Source organism: Ruditapes philippinarum, unplaced genomic scaffold, assembly GCF_026571515.1.
Source record: "Ruditapes philippinarum isolate M1 unplaced genomic scaffold, ASM2657151v2 ctg4677_1_1_1_1, whole genome shotgun sequence".
Classification (NCBI taxonomy): Eukaryota; Metazoa; Mollusca; class Bivalvia; order Venerida; family Veneridae; genus Ruditapes; species Ruditapes philippinarum.
Genome location: NW_026867382.1, coordinates 87,573 through 104,776, shown reverse-complemented (window position 1 = coordinate 104,776; position 17,204 = coordinate 87,573). Strand labels below are relative to the sequence as shown.

General features: G+C 32.9%; 1 protein-coding gene across 4 annotated transcripts in view; it reads left to right on the top strand.

The window, feature by feature from the left end:
• Window positions 1–5: 5 nt before the first annotated feature.
• LOC132735904 (uncharacterized) overlaps window positions 6–17,204 on the top strand; it is a 51,817-nt gene continuing 34,618 nt past the window's right edge. For 3 of the 4 annotated variants that reach the window (XM_060722936.1, XM_060722938.1, XM_060722939.1), the window contains exons 1-13: window positions 6–281; window positions 1,244–1,354; window positions 1,833–2,035; window positions 2,749–2,795; window positions 3,478–3,656; window positions 4,465–4,581; window positions 5,746–5,907; window positions 6,565–6,624; window positions 7,286–7,386; window positions 8,027–8,059; window positions 10,983–11,125; window positions 12,903–13,167; window positions 15,721–15,813. In XM_060722936.1, coding sequence (XP_060578919.1) covers window positions 249–281; window positions 1,244–1,354; window positions 1,833–2,035; window positions 2,749–2,795; window positions 3,478–3,656; window positions 4,465–4,581; window positions 5,746–5,907; window positions 6,565–6,624; window positions 7,286–7,386; window positions 8,027–8,059; window positions 10,983–11,125; window positions 12,903–13,167; window positions 15,721–15,813 — 1,547 coding nt within the window. In that variant the 5' untranslated portion in view covers window positions 6–248. The remainder of the gene's footprint in view (window positions 282–1,243; window positions 1,355–1,832; window positions 2,036–2,748; window positions 2,796–3,477; window positions 3,657–4,464; window positions 4,582–5,745; window positions 5,908–6,564; window positions 6,625–7,285; window positions 7,387–8,026; window positions 8,060–10,982; window positions 11,126–12,902; window positions 13,168–15,720; window positions 15,814–17,204) is intronic. The other variant, XM_060722937.1, reaches the window with a different exon arrangement.

Below are 17,204 nucleotides of genomic sequence, written 5' to 3'. Positions count from 1 at the left end.
CAAATATGATGTTAAATATGATATAAATGTCAAATTGTACAAAACTTCAGTTAATAATAGATAGCAAGATTTGATTAACACTATTTGAACTATGTATAAATATGGGAAAATACTGAAAATGTGATTGTTTGGGTTGCGATAACTTACATATTTTCGGATAAGATTTTCATCCGAACTGTCAAGAGAATATTGAAAAGATCATCTGAAATTTTACAGCATCATTGCCATTTATCACAGATACTTCAACAATGTCACGAGCTGGAGGTACCAGAGGGAGCAAGGTAATATAACTGTGTACTGTTTTGATTTTGGATTGTCAAAATGATTTTAACAGTCATATCAAAACTAATGACTCTAGGATAGTTGTAACGATGTTTAAGACATTGTTAACTATGTTTTTATACATGTCACAATATACAGTTATTTCATGGTTATTTGTGGAATAGTCAAAACTGTTGCCGCTCGGTATCAGGGATGACATTTTGAACTGTTGCCAGAGGCTTCAATGCGTAACATAGAATGGGGGCTATTTGAGAAGAAGTGCGAACGGGAATCCCAGATGTTCATTTGACATTGTCAAAGTGCTCCATGTTGATGTACATATGTTGTAAATGCTGTTTTAATACAAATGTTTATCACAGCTTAGTAATTTTTTGTACATGTGTTTGCTTTATATTTATATTTTTGCTGGCAAAATTTGTAAAACATATTGTTTCAAAGTATAAAAATGAACCTTCCGAACAACCCTCGTAATATTGCTACAGCCACAGACAACAACATTAATGTGACATTTATAATTATGGAAGTCAGAACAAGATGGTTTATAACTTAGTTAATTCAAATTTATCTTGCAAAGTCCTTTAAATAACTTCCACAGAAGACTGTAAAATTCTAATAAAGCCAGAAGTTTGACACAGAAAATAGAACTTTACTGTTATATTTCAATAATACAGAAGATGTGTCAGGAATTTCAGCCATTAGAGCCATGAGTGTGAAACATTTTCATATGATCCAAGTTTGGAGTGATTATAGTCAGAATGCAAATTTTACTCTTATTTTGTGACTGTCACACTTATAAGTACATATTTCTTGTTTCCGATATCCAGGGCCACGGGTAAGGATATCAATAAAATTGTTGATTTTTAATTACAAAGCTTTTAACTTTTAATTTGTATATTTTGTATGTAGAAGGAAGCTTTATGCTTGACCAAGTTTATTGAAACATATCTTCTTATTCTAATAGAAGGCTCAGACTCCAGGCACATCAGGAACACGACAGAGTCGGGCAGGTTCTATAAGGTCAGACATGACTCCTATATCTGAAGGAGACGATGCAGAAACTCTGGGAACTGAGGTAAAACATTATACACAACCTTATACTGGTTTAAGTACAGTCATATTAGAGCAATTTGAATTGTGCTAAATTGGGTGAATATTTTTTTTCTTGATTTATGTTTTATAATGTCCAGATACTTTCTGTTAACTGAGTGTTTCAGTATATGTATTGTATCATTGAACTTAGTTTCTTATAGCTTTCCTATATACAAGATTATAGTATATGTGCAACATCTAGTTACAATACCAATAAAGTCTAGCTCTGTTTTAACTCAGTCATTTTATTGCATTATGACAGTAGTGAGTACTGACCATTGTTATTTTCTAGGCTATGTTTTACTGTGAAAAGAATCACACTATATTTGTTTACTTGTCAAAGAAGTTTAGTTCAAAATTTTATAAAAAGCTGTATTTTAAGTTCTACTCAGTTTTTAACCAATCAGATTATTAGTTGAAAATGTATTGATTTAATTGTAATTGTAAATGATAACTTTAAGCTGTCAGCTGTAATGCCCAGGAACAGATATCAAGCACCTCCTGGTTTCTTTAGCCAATCTTTGACAAGGTTTGAGCAGTACCTGGAAGATACACAGGTTCAGGTGATCTTCAGGAAACTTCTTCAAATCTTGCTGAACCGCCCTGAGCTGCCGTATAACCCATATCCCGGATTCTATGGGAGGTTAAGGGTTCATCAAGAAAGGTAACAATTTTTGTAATCAGTTTTAACATACATATATATTTATTTTAGCCTAGATTGTGGAGAACATTAAAAGCTGCGCTAATTTTAACCACTCTTAAGGTAATCTAACTATAATGCTTTCCCGCCAAAGAAATTCTAACATTGGCCTATATAGTAGCAAATAAGTTATTTCCGGAACTTTGTTTTTTCAAAATCTCTATAGTATTAGATTATTTACAATCACACATCCTTTATCACTATGTACTTAATTCCGATTATAAACAGTTAAAATATGGTTGAATACAGTATATTGTGAAAAATAACATTCTGAAAATGACCAATATTTTACAATATTGGCCAATATTTTGGCGGGAATTTAGCATTACATTATGACTACCTTAATTATTTGACTAGCCAGTACCGGGTGAGGCAAAAAATAATACTTATAAGTACCCTTTCTCTGAAGAGTTTTGTATCAATGTTGATCAATATGCATGACAAAGTTTTATATTATTGAACAATTTTTCATCAGTTTATTTTTTGGCAATGCATAGAAGACAAACCAAACTTTTTGTACATATCTTTGGATATTCAAATAGTGTTATCTCTCATGTACAGAGACATTCATGATTGTCTTCTATAAGTTTTGTTTTGTTTTGTTCACTTGAGTTCTTATGCAATACAATTTTTTTTTATTTTAATGTTGTTCTCTTAATTTGACTGATTCATTTCAGATTTCATCTAGAAAAACATCCAAGACAGAGAATTATGGCAAATTTGAGTTAGTATCTTTGATAAAGAAAATAGTTTTTTTTGCCAATTTGTATTTTGTAAAGTGATGTTACACCAGTTCCGTGTAATTGAAGTGTTCTTAACTATAAAATGGTAGTCTCATTTTTAAAGTTGAAATTTGTTTTTTACTATATGATATGAGTAAAATTTGTTTTTTAAAAGATACAAGATTTTCAACAAGTATTTTATTTGTTCACATGGTTTCAAAACTACCTTTTATTACACTAATACTAGCTGGGTAAACTCTTCTTACCTAAGATGCTAGTAATCTTAATGAGACTAGAATTAAAACTTTAAAGACAGTTTTCTCACAACAGCACCTGGATAGAAACACATACAGAAAAGCTGTCGCTAAATATCATCATTTCTTTATACAATCGAAACAATTAAAATTTGAAAATACCTAATTTAAAAGGCCACCTGTCATTTGAAACCCTTTTTCTCCTATTTCTTCAACACCGGACTTTATAAACAGGTTTGGGGGGCGTACGTGGCTGAGTGGTTAAGGTCGTTGTCTTTAAACCACTTGCCCCTCACCACTGTGGGTTCGAATCACAACATGGATTTTGGATTCTTTCATGTGAGGAAGCTATCCAGCTAGCTTACAGAATGTCAGTGGTTCTACTCAGGTGCCAGTTTGTGCCTGACAATTTATTTGTTTTATTTTTCAGAGAATGTTTTAAAGGACAGTTATATCCAGAATCTGTACACACTACACAGTCATCAGAATATATGGGGTTTAAGCAGTATCTTACGTGTCATAAATCCCGACGGATTGGAGAAATATCGATGGTTAATCAGTAATATAACACCAAGACTTGACCAGTTACCAACTGTGGAAGGATACTCAGTAAGATTTAACTGCTGTTTTGGTTTACATGATTATGTGTACATAGGATTAATTATGAAACATTAGTTCTTATAGTCTTTACTTCAATCAACATTGAGTCTAGTCCCTGGAAGTTACCAGAATTGATGTGATACAAAGGAAACTTGATTGTGTTCAGAGTAGGACCTTTACCCACAATCTCTTGGTTGAGACACAATACCTTATACACAAGGCATGATCAGTCCTATTCCAGACTTGTTAGAAGATCGCTTTGCAATTTTGTTTCACCGTAAAATAATGCTTAATTACAGTACATATGCCCCTTGTGGCAGAGGGATTGCCTTTTATGGTTGAGGCATGAAAAATTGCAGCCACTGTTCATCCCTGCATGATTGTAAGAGACAACTAAATGGGTCTATGCATCTTTTAGCTACAGCAGATGGGATGGTTTTGACACCTGGTGTTGCTTTGAAGTTTGTAACACACAAGGTTATGCCAAAATCATCTTTCCTGTTTTTGTGTTGTATGACCTACATTTGTATACTGTGCTGGTGCCCTGTAAAACCAAACAAACAAATATAGCACATATATTACATGTGTTTGTAAACAGGTTACTAACTTGAAAAGAGCGTGAAGAAACTGAACAACTTGGACTTTTATTTAAGATTTTAAGATACTTGAAAAAAAAAAGGATTTTGTTGTTGTTATTATTTTCAGAAAGACATTTTTAAATTGCTTATTTGAAACTTTACATTATATACCTTTCTACAAAAAAAATGAACACTTTAGACATGATAAAGAATTTTAGATTGTATTTTGTATATTGTAGAACCAAGTTATGGTAGCTCTGATTGGACCATGTATATTTGATGGTTCATTTTATCCAAGTGTTCACAGTGTTCAGATGAGATTAGAATACCTGGTTGCCGGCTCCGATGTTGAACAGGTAATAGCTTATGTTATGTTCTTAAACTCTCTGAAAGCTAGCAGTATTTATGACCAGCCTATACTGCTAGTATATAGCCAGATCATCATATGTTTGCAAGCAATATTTCCAGACCAGAATTTGTTTTCAAGCAATATTTCCAGACCAGAATTTGTTTTCAAGCAGTATTTCCAGACCAGAATTTGTTTTCAAGCAATATTTCCAGACCAGAATTTTTTTCAAGCACTATTTCCAGACCAGAATTAATTTTCAAGCAATATTTCCAGACCAGCTTGTGTTTTCAAGCAATATTGCCACATCAGCTTGTGTTTTCAAGCAATATTGCCACACCAGCTTGTGTTTTCAAGCAATATTGCCACACCAGTATGTGCTTTCAACCAGCCTGTGTTTTTAGGCAATATTGCCAGACCAGCATGTGGTTTCAAGTCATGTTGCCAGACCAGCATTTGTTTCCAATCAATATTGCCAACCCAGAATGAGGTTTCAAACAATTTTGCCAGACAAGCATTTGGTTTCAAGCAATATTGCCAGACCATTATGTGTTTACAACCATTATTGCTAGAATAGCATGTATTTTAAGCAATAATTCTAGACCAGCATTTTTTTCAAGGGTTTATAATTTATTTAAATAGCTGCCTCAGGGGGTGTCCATAGCTGAGTGGTTTAGGTTGTTGACTTTAAAATACTTGACCCTTACCACTTTGGGTTTGAACCTGACAGGGACTTTGGATTCTTTCATGTGAAGAAGCTAGCTTACGGGAACATAGGTCTTCCTTTACCAATCAAGCTGGAAATTGCCACATGACCTTTACTGTGTTGGTGCGACATAAAACCCAACCAAATAATTGAATAAGAAAACAACATAGCTGCCTCAAATTTATTGATTAATTTCTGCTTTACTTTAAAGAATTGAATTATATACCATTATAAATATGTTATAAAAACTTTTGACTGTTTATTTGGCTATTGATAAACAGTTATATGAATTGCAAATGGACCTGGTTATATAACCAGACACTGGCTAACACTTGACCATATAAACTAACAGAAGTATAATAGTGTTCAGCGCTGGAGCCCACAGGTAATGATTTCTCTGAAATATGTTAAAATGAAGAGTACACATCGGTAACTGTGGATGAATAATGTACATGCTATATTTTTCAGGGTATATCTATATATGTGAACAGTTTAATGAAGGAAATAGACGACATGTTCAACAGTGAGCATCACTTCCTGTTGGGCGTAAACATTCCGTCAGTGAGCCTTGTAAATCCTGACTCATGGGTCAAACATTATTGGGGCCCGGATAAAATACAGTCAGAAAAGGTACGTAGTCGTAACAGGTGTTATGAAATTTGAGTCACATCGGCTCTGTAAAGGTGATATGGTGCCTTTCCAGATTTATTGGTGACAGACGCTCTCCTGTGTGTGTTTTTTCAGGCACTGACATTTGAATAGAACTGATAAACTTTCTGAAATCATAAAAAATGTCCTGCCATTATTATTTGGTTACAAGTGGGCACTTTGATATAAATAAGCCTTGACCTTTGACAAACTTGCTAGATATACCCAGTAAGCATATTTATAATTTATACAAAATTATTTTAGTTCAATTGTGTTGAAATGAGTTCAATTGTGTTGGAAGCAATGACTGTAAGGTTTCTTTCTCACAGAAAAAACAGCTTTTCTCTGATTGAGCTTTAAACCCACAAGGTCATGTCATCACTTATAAGCATATTTAGAGTCAAGGTTTTGACCATTTCAACAAAAAATGTTTTTGAGTGAATGTCATTGATGACATAAAATATAATAAATTGCAGCTTATTCTACGCAAGAAGGAACTATATTAAGCATTGTGAAAAAGAAAGTCAGTATGTAAAGAAAGCTTATTGCAAAACATATGATTACTGTATGATTACATTTAGATTTCTGAACATTTCTTATCTGGACATTTATTAATATATTTATTTTATTGTGTTTCAGGAGACCTTTCTACAAAAGATAAGTGATGCAGTTATTGGGAACAGATATATCTATGTTGAGGTAACAACAAGCTTTACTGGTAGAGAATTACTTCAGATTCCCTGGTTATATGTTTATCCCAGCTCAATTAATCATCTGAATAGAATGGTTGACATTTTTTAAGCTTCATAAATGAATTCACAATTGTTAACATAATCTGAATAAGTTGAATGGAGCAAGTCCCTTTAAAATGAACACCCTTTAAATACAGCCATCAGTTATCGAATTTAGCACTGGCCCGGTGGGCCCTGGCCCCGTGAAAAATTAGCTTTGGGCCAGTTTTAAAATTTTTAAGAAAAATTTGGTTAAATATATGAGAAAAATTTAAAACTGGGAAATTTGGGGATAAATTCAAAAAACTTTAAATTTTAATGACTGGCCCTTCTATTTAATGAAAAAAACTTTGTTTTCAAGTGTAAACTTTTTTTAATATAAAAATTTCTATAAAAAATTGGCCCCCTTAAATTTCCCCGCGCACTTGCTAAAATATTAAAAAAAATTTTTACCAAAAATAATCATTCTTTCCCGCCAAAATATTAAGGGGTTTAATGTTATCAGACTATCCAATAATCATGTTTTCTAAACAATTTAACTTGATGTATGATTTCAAATCCTTTGAAAACCAAGTAAAACCATTAACCAATGTAAGTTCAAGATAAAAGAGTATAATTGTTTATTTCAGTGTATTTTCCTTCTAAATCCGAACTACCCGTCCTACATCAAGGGAGAGAAGCAGTATGGGTTTAACTTTGTAGAAGTTTCGGATGAGATGAGGGAAGAGGGGTATGCTAATTTTATTGTGTTTAGACTTTATAATGTCACTTTGATTTCAAGAGCGTAGTCAACCCAAGAAGGAACTATATTATGCATTTTGAAAAAGATGATATTGACTGACAGCCATCAGATATAAGGATTTTATACTGTTATATTATTCAAAATGTATCACTGTATGATACTATATCTGTTCATATGCTGTATATTTATTATCTATACTGTACATATAAATAAATGGGGTAATCTAAAAGGGGTCTTCCAAAAAAAAGAATATTACATCAGCTGCAGGTAACAAGGCTAGCTGAGTTTTCGCTAAGCAGTTACCCGAGGGCTAGATATTTGTACTTGTATTTGAAGTTGGTAAAATCAGCATCATTCAGTTGGAATAATTTTTTTCTCCTCTATACTTCAAAATAAAATATCTTAATCAATTAAACACTTATGCTTGTTAAAATTTAGGCAATAATTAAAATTTTACAACACAAATAAATCAATCACATTCATTTCTTTCACACAATGTTTATTTCCCTTAAATTTTGTATTTAAATTATGATAATCTAGCGATATCTAGTACAGGTAAAGGTTTCTTTCTGTTTGAAAAGTAATATGTATTTTTAGTCATATAATTTAAAATCTGGTTATATGATAGAGGTAAAATCTACAGAAGGAGAAGAAAGAAAAAGTAAGTGTATCTCACAGATATTTTTGGTAATCAGGTATTGGTAATCCTTATAAAAATGGTGCATTTTGACCAGAACACTGTGTTGGTTGTAGTTGCAATAGTTGTATGTTTTACATCAAACACTTTGGTAATTAAGGGCAGTGATGATGAAAGGAGTATATTTTATACCAAGCACTATGGTAAGAAGGTGATATGAATAAAAGGAGTATATTTTATACCAAGTACTGTGGTAAAAAAGGGTGATATGTATGAAAGGAGTAAATTTTATACCAAGCAATGTGGTAAATAAGGGTGATATGTATGAAAGGAGTAAATTTTATACCAAGCACAATGGTAAAAAAGGGTGATATGTATGAAAGGAATAAATTTTATACGAAGCATTGTGGTAAAAAAGGGTGATATGTATGAAAGGAGTAAATTTTATACCAAGCACAATGGTAAAAAAGGGTAATATGTATGAAAGGAATAAATTTTATACCAAGCATTGTGGTAAAAAAGGGTGATATGTATGAAAGGAATTAATTTTATACCAAGCAATGAGGTAACAAGGTGATATGTATAAAAGGAGTATATTTTATACCAAGCACTGAGGAAACAAGGTGATATGTATGAAAGGAGTATACTTTATACCAAGCACTGAGGTAACAAGGAGATATGTATAAAAGGAGTATATTTTATACCAAGCACTGTGGCAACAAGGGGTGATATGTATAAAAGGAGTATATTTTATACCAAGCACTGGGGTAACAAGGGGTGATATGTATAAAAGGAGTATTTTATACCAAGCATTGTGGTAACAAGAGGTGATATGAATGTAATGAGTATATTTTATACCAAGCACTGTGGTTACAAGGTGATATGTATAAAAGGAGTATATTTTATACCAAGCACAGTGGTAACAAGGTGATATGTATGAAAGGAGTATATTTTATACCAAGCATTGTGGTAGCAAGGTGATATGTATGAAAGGAGTATATTTTATACCAAGCATTGTGGTAACAAGGTGATATGTATGCAAGGAGTATATTTTATACCAAGCACTGTGGTAACAAGGTGATATGTATGAAAAAAGGAGTATATTTTATACCAAGCACTGTGGTAACAAGGTGATATGAATAAAAGGAATATATTTTATACCAAGCATTGTGGTAACAAGGTGATATGTATGCAAGGAGTATATTTTATACCAAGCACTGTGGTAACAAGGTGATATGTATGAAAAAAGGAGTATATTTTATACCAAGCACTGGTAACAAGGTGATATGAATAAAAGGAGTATATTTTATACCAAGCACTGTGGTAACAAGGTGATATGTATAAAAGGAGTATATTTTATACCAAGCACAGTGGTAACAAGGTGATATGTATAAAAGGAGTATATTTTATACCAAGCATTGTGGTAACAAGGTGATATGTATGAAAAAAAAGGAGTATATTTTATACCAAGCACTGTGGTAACAAGGTGATATGAATAAAAGGAGTATATTTTATACCAAGCACAGTGGTAACAAGGTGATATGTATAAAAGGAGTATATTTTATACCAAGCACTGTGGTAACAAGGTGATATGAATAAAAGGAGTATATTTTATACCAAGCACAGTGGTAACAAGGTGATATGTATAAAAGGAGTATATTTTATACCAAGCACTGTGGTAACAAGGTGATAATTGTATGAAAAAAGGAGTATATTTTATACCAAGCACTGTGGTAACAAGGTGATATGAATAAAAGGAGTATATTTTATACCAAGCACTGTGGTAACAAGGTGATATATATAAAAGGAGTATATTTTATACCAAGCACAGTGGTAACAAGGTGATATATATAAAAGGAGTAAATTTTAAACCAAGCACTGTGGTAAAAAAGGGTGATTTGTATGAAAGGAGTATATTTAATACAAAGCACTGAATTAACAAGGTGATATGTATCAAAGGAGTATATTTTATACTAAGCACTGTGGCAACAAGGGGTGATATGTATGAAATGGAGTATATTTTATACCAAGTACTGTGGTAACAAGGTGATATGTATGAAAGGAGTATATTTTAAACCAAGCAATGAGGTATCTCTTTAATGAAAGGAGTATGTTCTATGCCAAGCACTGTTGGGGGAAGGGAATTATTTTTTCATTTAACCATGGAAATTGTTCATTTGTACCAAGCACTTCTGTTACAAAAGAAAATTGTGTATTACTAGTATACAATGTAAGTTCATTCAGTATACAAATCAGTGGGAAAATGGGAAGTTGCACATTTGTACTGATCACTTATGTTATTTGGGAACACTTGTGTGAAAGTTGTATATTTTATCCAATCATTGGTACATAAGTTAGTGAAATAAATATCTACCAACCACTATACTAGAAGTAGTAAAGGTACAGTCATTAATGTAAAAATAATTGGTATAATTTTAACATTAATAATTAGCAAATCACTCTGTGTCATTTTATGATCAAATAAGCCTCTTATGTGTTTTGATAAATAAAAAACTTTACAACAGGAAGTTGTCAAAAATAGTTTAATTATTTACTCTCTTGAATCATGATAAATAGTGATACATTTTGTAAATCAACAATTTAAGGTAGTTTTACTGTAGCATTGACAGACCTGCCAAAAAATTCTAACATCGGCCAATATTGTAGCTTTTCGGTTATTTATGGAATGTTATTTTTTTCAAAATCTTGGGTGTTAGATTATTTACAGTCACTCATCCTCAAAAAAAGCTATGTATAAAATCTCGGTAATAAATGGTAAGAAAAAATTGAATACCGAAGATTGTGAAAAATAACGTTCCCGGAAATGAACGATTTATAACGATATTAGCCAATGTTAGAAGAATTATTTTTGGCGGGAAAGCATTACAGTAAGACTACCTTGAGATGAATGAAAGTTTTCATCACTGTGATCATTGTTTTGTTACAGGTTGTCAAGTTTCTGTGAGTATCCAATGGCATCTCTTCATGATGGTGTGTTCTTTGAGAGGTCACAAGCCGAAGCTTATATTTCAATTTTCCAGACACAGTTAGATGATTTTGAAACAGCAGACGCCTATGAGGCCGGTGAAGGTATGATACATTGTAGTACACTATATCTGCACTTGCTCTCAACACTGATTCAGAAATAATGTTGGATGAGTAGTTGGTCACTTGCGGTAGTTACTTGTTAGTAATCGAGGGAAGCCGGTTTGGTTCGGTGGATTGATGGTCGAGATATTACCATAAATTCAGCTTTAAAAAGTAGAAAAAAAGATATGATACACTATGCTTTAACTGCATTTGCTGTCACTGCTGATTCAGATTAGTAGTTGGTCACTTGCTGTAGTAACTGGTAAGTTATAATCCATGAAAGTAAATTCGAATAGGTGGATCGACTGCCAAGATGTTACCAAAAACGTGTTAAAATTGGCTTAAAAAACAGAAAAAAAAAAACCCAAACGAAACTGTAATTGCAAATCAAAAGATTAATGGGAAAGGTGACCTAGCTGTTAAGACTAGGGGTCATGATTATGTTTAAAAATTACTGCGAATTCACTTAAATTCGTGGGCATGAAATTTCGTGGTTTTATCAAAAAGGGCATTTTCGTGGGTTCTTAAATTCGTGGATTTTCGTTTTCTTGTTAAAAAAAATTCAGTAACCTAATGCAAAATAATCTTAAACTTTATTGCCGACCACTTTTACTTACAACATGTACATATCTTTACTTGTCACACAGCGCTTGTCAATAAATTTAATCCTTGCCTCTGGGCATAACTAATATAGCACAGTTACTGCCGATAATTGACTGCAATTAACACATGTATGTGACATGATATGCACCTCCATTGGACACACTGCCCCTGTTATTCGCAGATGTAAACATCGCATAATTTATACGACACCTGACAGGTTTTAACCAGGGAGTTTAAAAGTTTACACCCTGAATTGGTCTTAACATATTTGACAGTAACTACACGCAACATCACAGGGACTGTGTAAATTTACATGCATATAAATTAATCTCGGTAAATAACACGAGTATGTGTGGATCTTGTAAAAGTCGGTGGCGTCTTTGATGTTGACGGAATAGCATTCGCACAAATACAGATTAAAATTCATATAAACTGGATCATTTAAAACGACAAAAGAATGTACAATAAATTTGTTTTAGCGATCGTATTTTTTTTATAGTTTTGTGTACTTACGACATTTATATCAAAGACTTTTTTTTTTTAATAAATAAGAGCAAACTGACAATTTTTATTAGCGCTAATTATTGCACTGCCTTGGTTCCCATATTTACTTGATTATGTCAAGCATTCTTGTTGACACATTCAAGTCCTAGTAGACTACAACGATCAAGTACGTATATGCGACATTTGTGACAGTAAATTGAGGACATATAATCGGGTTTTCTTTCGAGTTTCTTAAATATTGTAAACGGATTTAATAAGTCACTAACCTGATTATCTGTCTGTATATACATCCATTTCACGAAATATCGGCCGGAAAAGAGCCGACGCATGTTTGTAATATATAGAACAAAGACTGGGTAAGAAGTATTTGTTGGGATAAAAGTTCGTGGGATCTTAAATTCGTGGATTGACCTACCCACGAAAACCACGAAAATTCGTGCCCCACGAATAATAATGATTTTACAGTATCTGGCTAGTTCCAGGATTGGTTTGAATAAGTTTCACGCTTCTACACCTTTTATCTGAAATAAACATATAACTTAAATGAAAGATTTATAAAACATAATCAATCATTTGTGTTTATATGATTTAATAACCTTAAATGTATATAAATGTCTATTTATTTACATCGTTTTCCTTAAAAGAGTCAAGTTTTTTTGTTATTATGTAGGTGCCCCACCAAGGAGTCCAGGGCTTGCATCACTAGGTCAGGGATCCCAGGCACCTATGACCACACGTCAGTCTCGTGCAGCCACTGCACAGAGTATGAACCGACGGTTCTCTGTATCACAACAAAGGGATGCACATCAGGTGCAGCAGCACGTGCACAATCGTCTCGAGCATGTTAAACCTCGGAAAGTGAAAATTGATGGATTCAGATTCGGGGATGAGAAATCTACAGGGCCATTTGCTTGGCAGATTACAACACCTGTCAAGTATGTTTTAAAGGCATATCATCTTATATTTATATCTTCTTTGTTATGTGTAAGAAAGAAATTTGACAGGTTTTAATAAGCACTGTAAAAATATCTTTTGTAATGAATTTGTCCCAATATAAAGTTCCCATCCATGAAATATATGAATGTGGTCCAATGCAGTTGCCAGCAACATAGACAGGCTCTTCTGTGTAATATGCACATGTGGTCAAATGCCATCATTATCTGAATATTGATCACATTGTTGTGAGTAACAAACCCTGCTAACCTTGACTAAAATTACTGATTATTTTAAACCAAGGTCCTGTGTATTGTTGCTTTACATACTGTGCACTTTTATTAACTGGTGGTTACTTTTGGAATTGGAAACCACTGTTTTCTAGCTTTCCAAAAAGAATAAACAAAATATTGAAGTCTCTGTAGGGAGTTGCTTGTATTGGTTTATGAAAGGGCCCAGAGGATCGATTGTGCTATTCTCAGTTTGTTTTGAGTGAAGGCTGTTCAATTTTAGGTCACTTTTCATATTTAGAATAGTTATTTTGGAAAAACGTAGCGAGCTAATGATCTGAAATTTTGCATATAAGTTGTTGGTATAGATCTACATCAAATGGAGTAATAATCTCAAAAATTGTTTCCAGTCCCGTCATGTCAAAACACCTCAGTGAAGTCCTTTTAAGGTCATTGACTTCGAAACACTTTCCACTCACAGCTGTGGATTTAAATGCCACCATTGACTTGGTTACTTTGATGTGAGGAAATTATCCAGCTAGATCATGAAGCATTGGTGGTTCTATTTTTGTGTAAGCACTGGAAATACTGAAGAGCAATGTTATACTACTGTGTATTGCTTTAGTTTGTCATGACTGAGAATCAGGTCACAAAATTCTAAAATTCAAAGATGATTGGCTCTTTAATTAAAAGTGCTGAAATAAATCTGTTTTATGGCTGTCTTAAAATTCTGCTTGTGAGATCACTTATGGCAGCTAGAGATTTATGATAATTTGCCAAATATTTCAGACGGATATTAATTTTAGTTAAATTCTCACTCATTCCTAAGTGCATTAAAAGTTTTAATATTTCAGCTTTATTATATGTAATTGTAGATCACATTCCCTTAACCGTAGTTTGGAATTTTTAATGAATTATTATCTTTGTTAATTTAGAAAAAAATCATTAATAGCCATGTTTCACTGTCACAATGTAAATGTAAGCATGGGAAATACTGAAGAGTAATGTCTTTGTACCTGCCCTTATTTATAATATTTCATTTTTATGGTAAAATGCTTAAATAAAAAAAGATACTATGATCTTTCAGAGAATGGGTGTAAGTATTATATAGTAATATAATATGTCTAAGCTCAATTTAAGAAATTAGTTATAAATTAATGAGCCGTGTCACGACAAAACCAACGTAATGGGTTTGCGACCAGCATGGATCCAGACCAGCCTGCGCATCCGCCCAGTCTGATAAGGATCCATGCTGTTCGCTAGCAGTTTCTTTACTTGTTATAGGGTCTGTTAGCAAACAGCATGAATCCTGATCAGACTGCTCGGATGCGCAGGCTGGTCTGGATCCATGCTGGTCGCAAACCCATTATGTTGGTTTTGTCATGACGCAGCTCATATGTATGTTATGTTACAGTTATGTTACTGTTGCTAGGTTGATTGTACTTATATTAGTTTATAAATTTCATAATTTTAAGTTGGTTTTTTATGAAAAATTCAGCATTTTATAAAATTCATAGAACATTTAAGTCAGTGCTTTTTTTAATTCTTCTTAAAGTATGTCATTTGACTTATTTTCCCGTAAAACTTTAATATATTATTACAGTACTTGACATAAAGTATGAGAATGTATAAAAGTTGTTCACTTTTTTTCCTTATATAAAGGGAACATAATATAATATATATTTTAATGCTAGATTCTCAAAGTAGACTCTTCTAAGTATTAATTTTTGTGATGGTATGGCTTTGTTATTTCTTTTAAAAAAAATAGATAATATTATTGTAAGAGCTAGTACAATTCATTTGTAGGTATAAATATGATATTTGTTAGGAAGCATGGTGGATAAAGCTACATAATTTTTTATATATAGATAATAGAGTTACTAAAGGAAAATTTGCTTTTAATTTGTGTGGATTTCACTAGGACAGGATCCCTCAAGGTGCTGTAGAGCCTAGTATTTCCTGTTCTCCTAAAATCAATGAGAGCCATTGGTCAAATAGGATTAGAAAATCTGTATACCCCTATTTTAATATTTATATCATAAACCTTGCCAAATTTAAACGAGATATTCAACCATAATGTAATTGACAAAATTCCAGCAACATCAGTCTTATAATACATCTTTTTTTTTATTTATTTAGGGTAATTTTTGTGCTTGTAAAACATACATACATGCATGTTTGAAATATTGCTTTTCATTGGATAATCATGATGTTTATATATTTTTATAAACACAGCTGGTGTCAATTTATGAAAAAAAAATCTGTTTTATCTTTTTTGGATTGGATTATATATGTAAACAAAAATTACATTATGGTTCCTTTCAGATCCAATTATCAGAAGAAGATAGCCAATTATTGGAGAGATGTGGAACTATTTGAAATTCTCTATTGTATCATTATACTGGTTTTAATGGACAGGTAATTATATGAAACTGTTTTTTTGTAACGTCAATTTTCATTTGATAATTGTGACTTTTAATATAGTTTTATATACACCCCTGCTGTAAATTTATGAAGAAATCCCAATTTTTTTTCTCAAGAAAGGAAGTTTGCTGTATTACAAGTTTGTTATAAATATACCTGACATGTTATATGACTCATAATGATTGTATATAAAGGGTTGTTTGCAATATAACCTACGCCTAGCAGCTTGGGTTAAAGTTTAAAAAAAACATAAAATTTTATATTATGGGCCATATAACTTGTCAAAAATCTTTATAACAAATAATATATGGTCTAAATCAAATGCATGTGAAGAGCCTCATTGTGGCTGAGTGGTTAATGTCTTTAATTTTAAATCACTCTCCACTCACCTCTTTTGGTTCGAATCTTACTAGGGACTTTGGATAAAGCTATCCATCTAGGTTATTGAAGGTTGGTGGCCTCCTACTGAGTACTTGCCTGTGTCTAAAGTAAAGCAGGGAAAGACAGCAGAGATCTTCCTGCACTAGTAAAGCTGGAATCAGTTGCCATATAGAATGTTTGTGTAACTTAAGATTTAGCACCCCCTTACCCCTTAGCACCCCTTATTCCACCCCCCCCCCCCCCCCCCCCGCACAAAAAGAAAAATGAAAAAAAATAATAAAAAAATGTATGTGACCTTGATGTTATAGCCATAGTATGATATAACATTGTGCACACTTTGATTACCTGTATATTGATAGTAGCTTTTTGTGTCGCCTCTACGGAGTAGTGGTGACATATAGGGATCACTTCTCCGTCGTCTGTCTGTCCGTCTGTCTGTCTGTCCGTCCGTCACAAAACTTGTCCGGACTACCCCTCATAAACTACTGGTGCAATTTCATCCAAACTTTACAGGAATGATCAGTACCAAGTCTAGTTGTGCATATTGTCAGCATTTTCCGGTTCAATGATTTTTGTCAGAGTTATGGCCCTTTAATAATTTTTAATTTTAAAGTTTGTCCGGACTACTTTTCTTATACCACTAATGCAATTTCAATGAAACTTTACAGGATTGATCTGTAGCTCAAGGCCTTGCGCATATTGCACAGGTTTTCTGGTTGAATGATTTTTGGCCGAGTTATGGCCCTTTGAAAAAAAAGGTGTTTTTTTCTGTGTGTTGCCAGATACACAAAAGCTTGTCCGGACTACTGCTCATAAACTACTGGTGCAATTTCATCCAAACTTTACAGGAATGATCAGTACCAAGTTTAGTTGTGCATATTGTCAGCATTTTCCGGTTCAATGATTTTTGTCAGAGTTATTGCCCTTTGATAATTTTTATTTTTAAAGTTTGTCCGGACTAGTTCTCTTATACCACTTATGCAATTTCAATGAAACTTTACAGG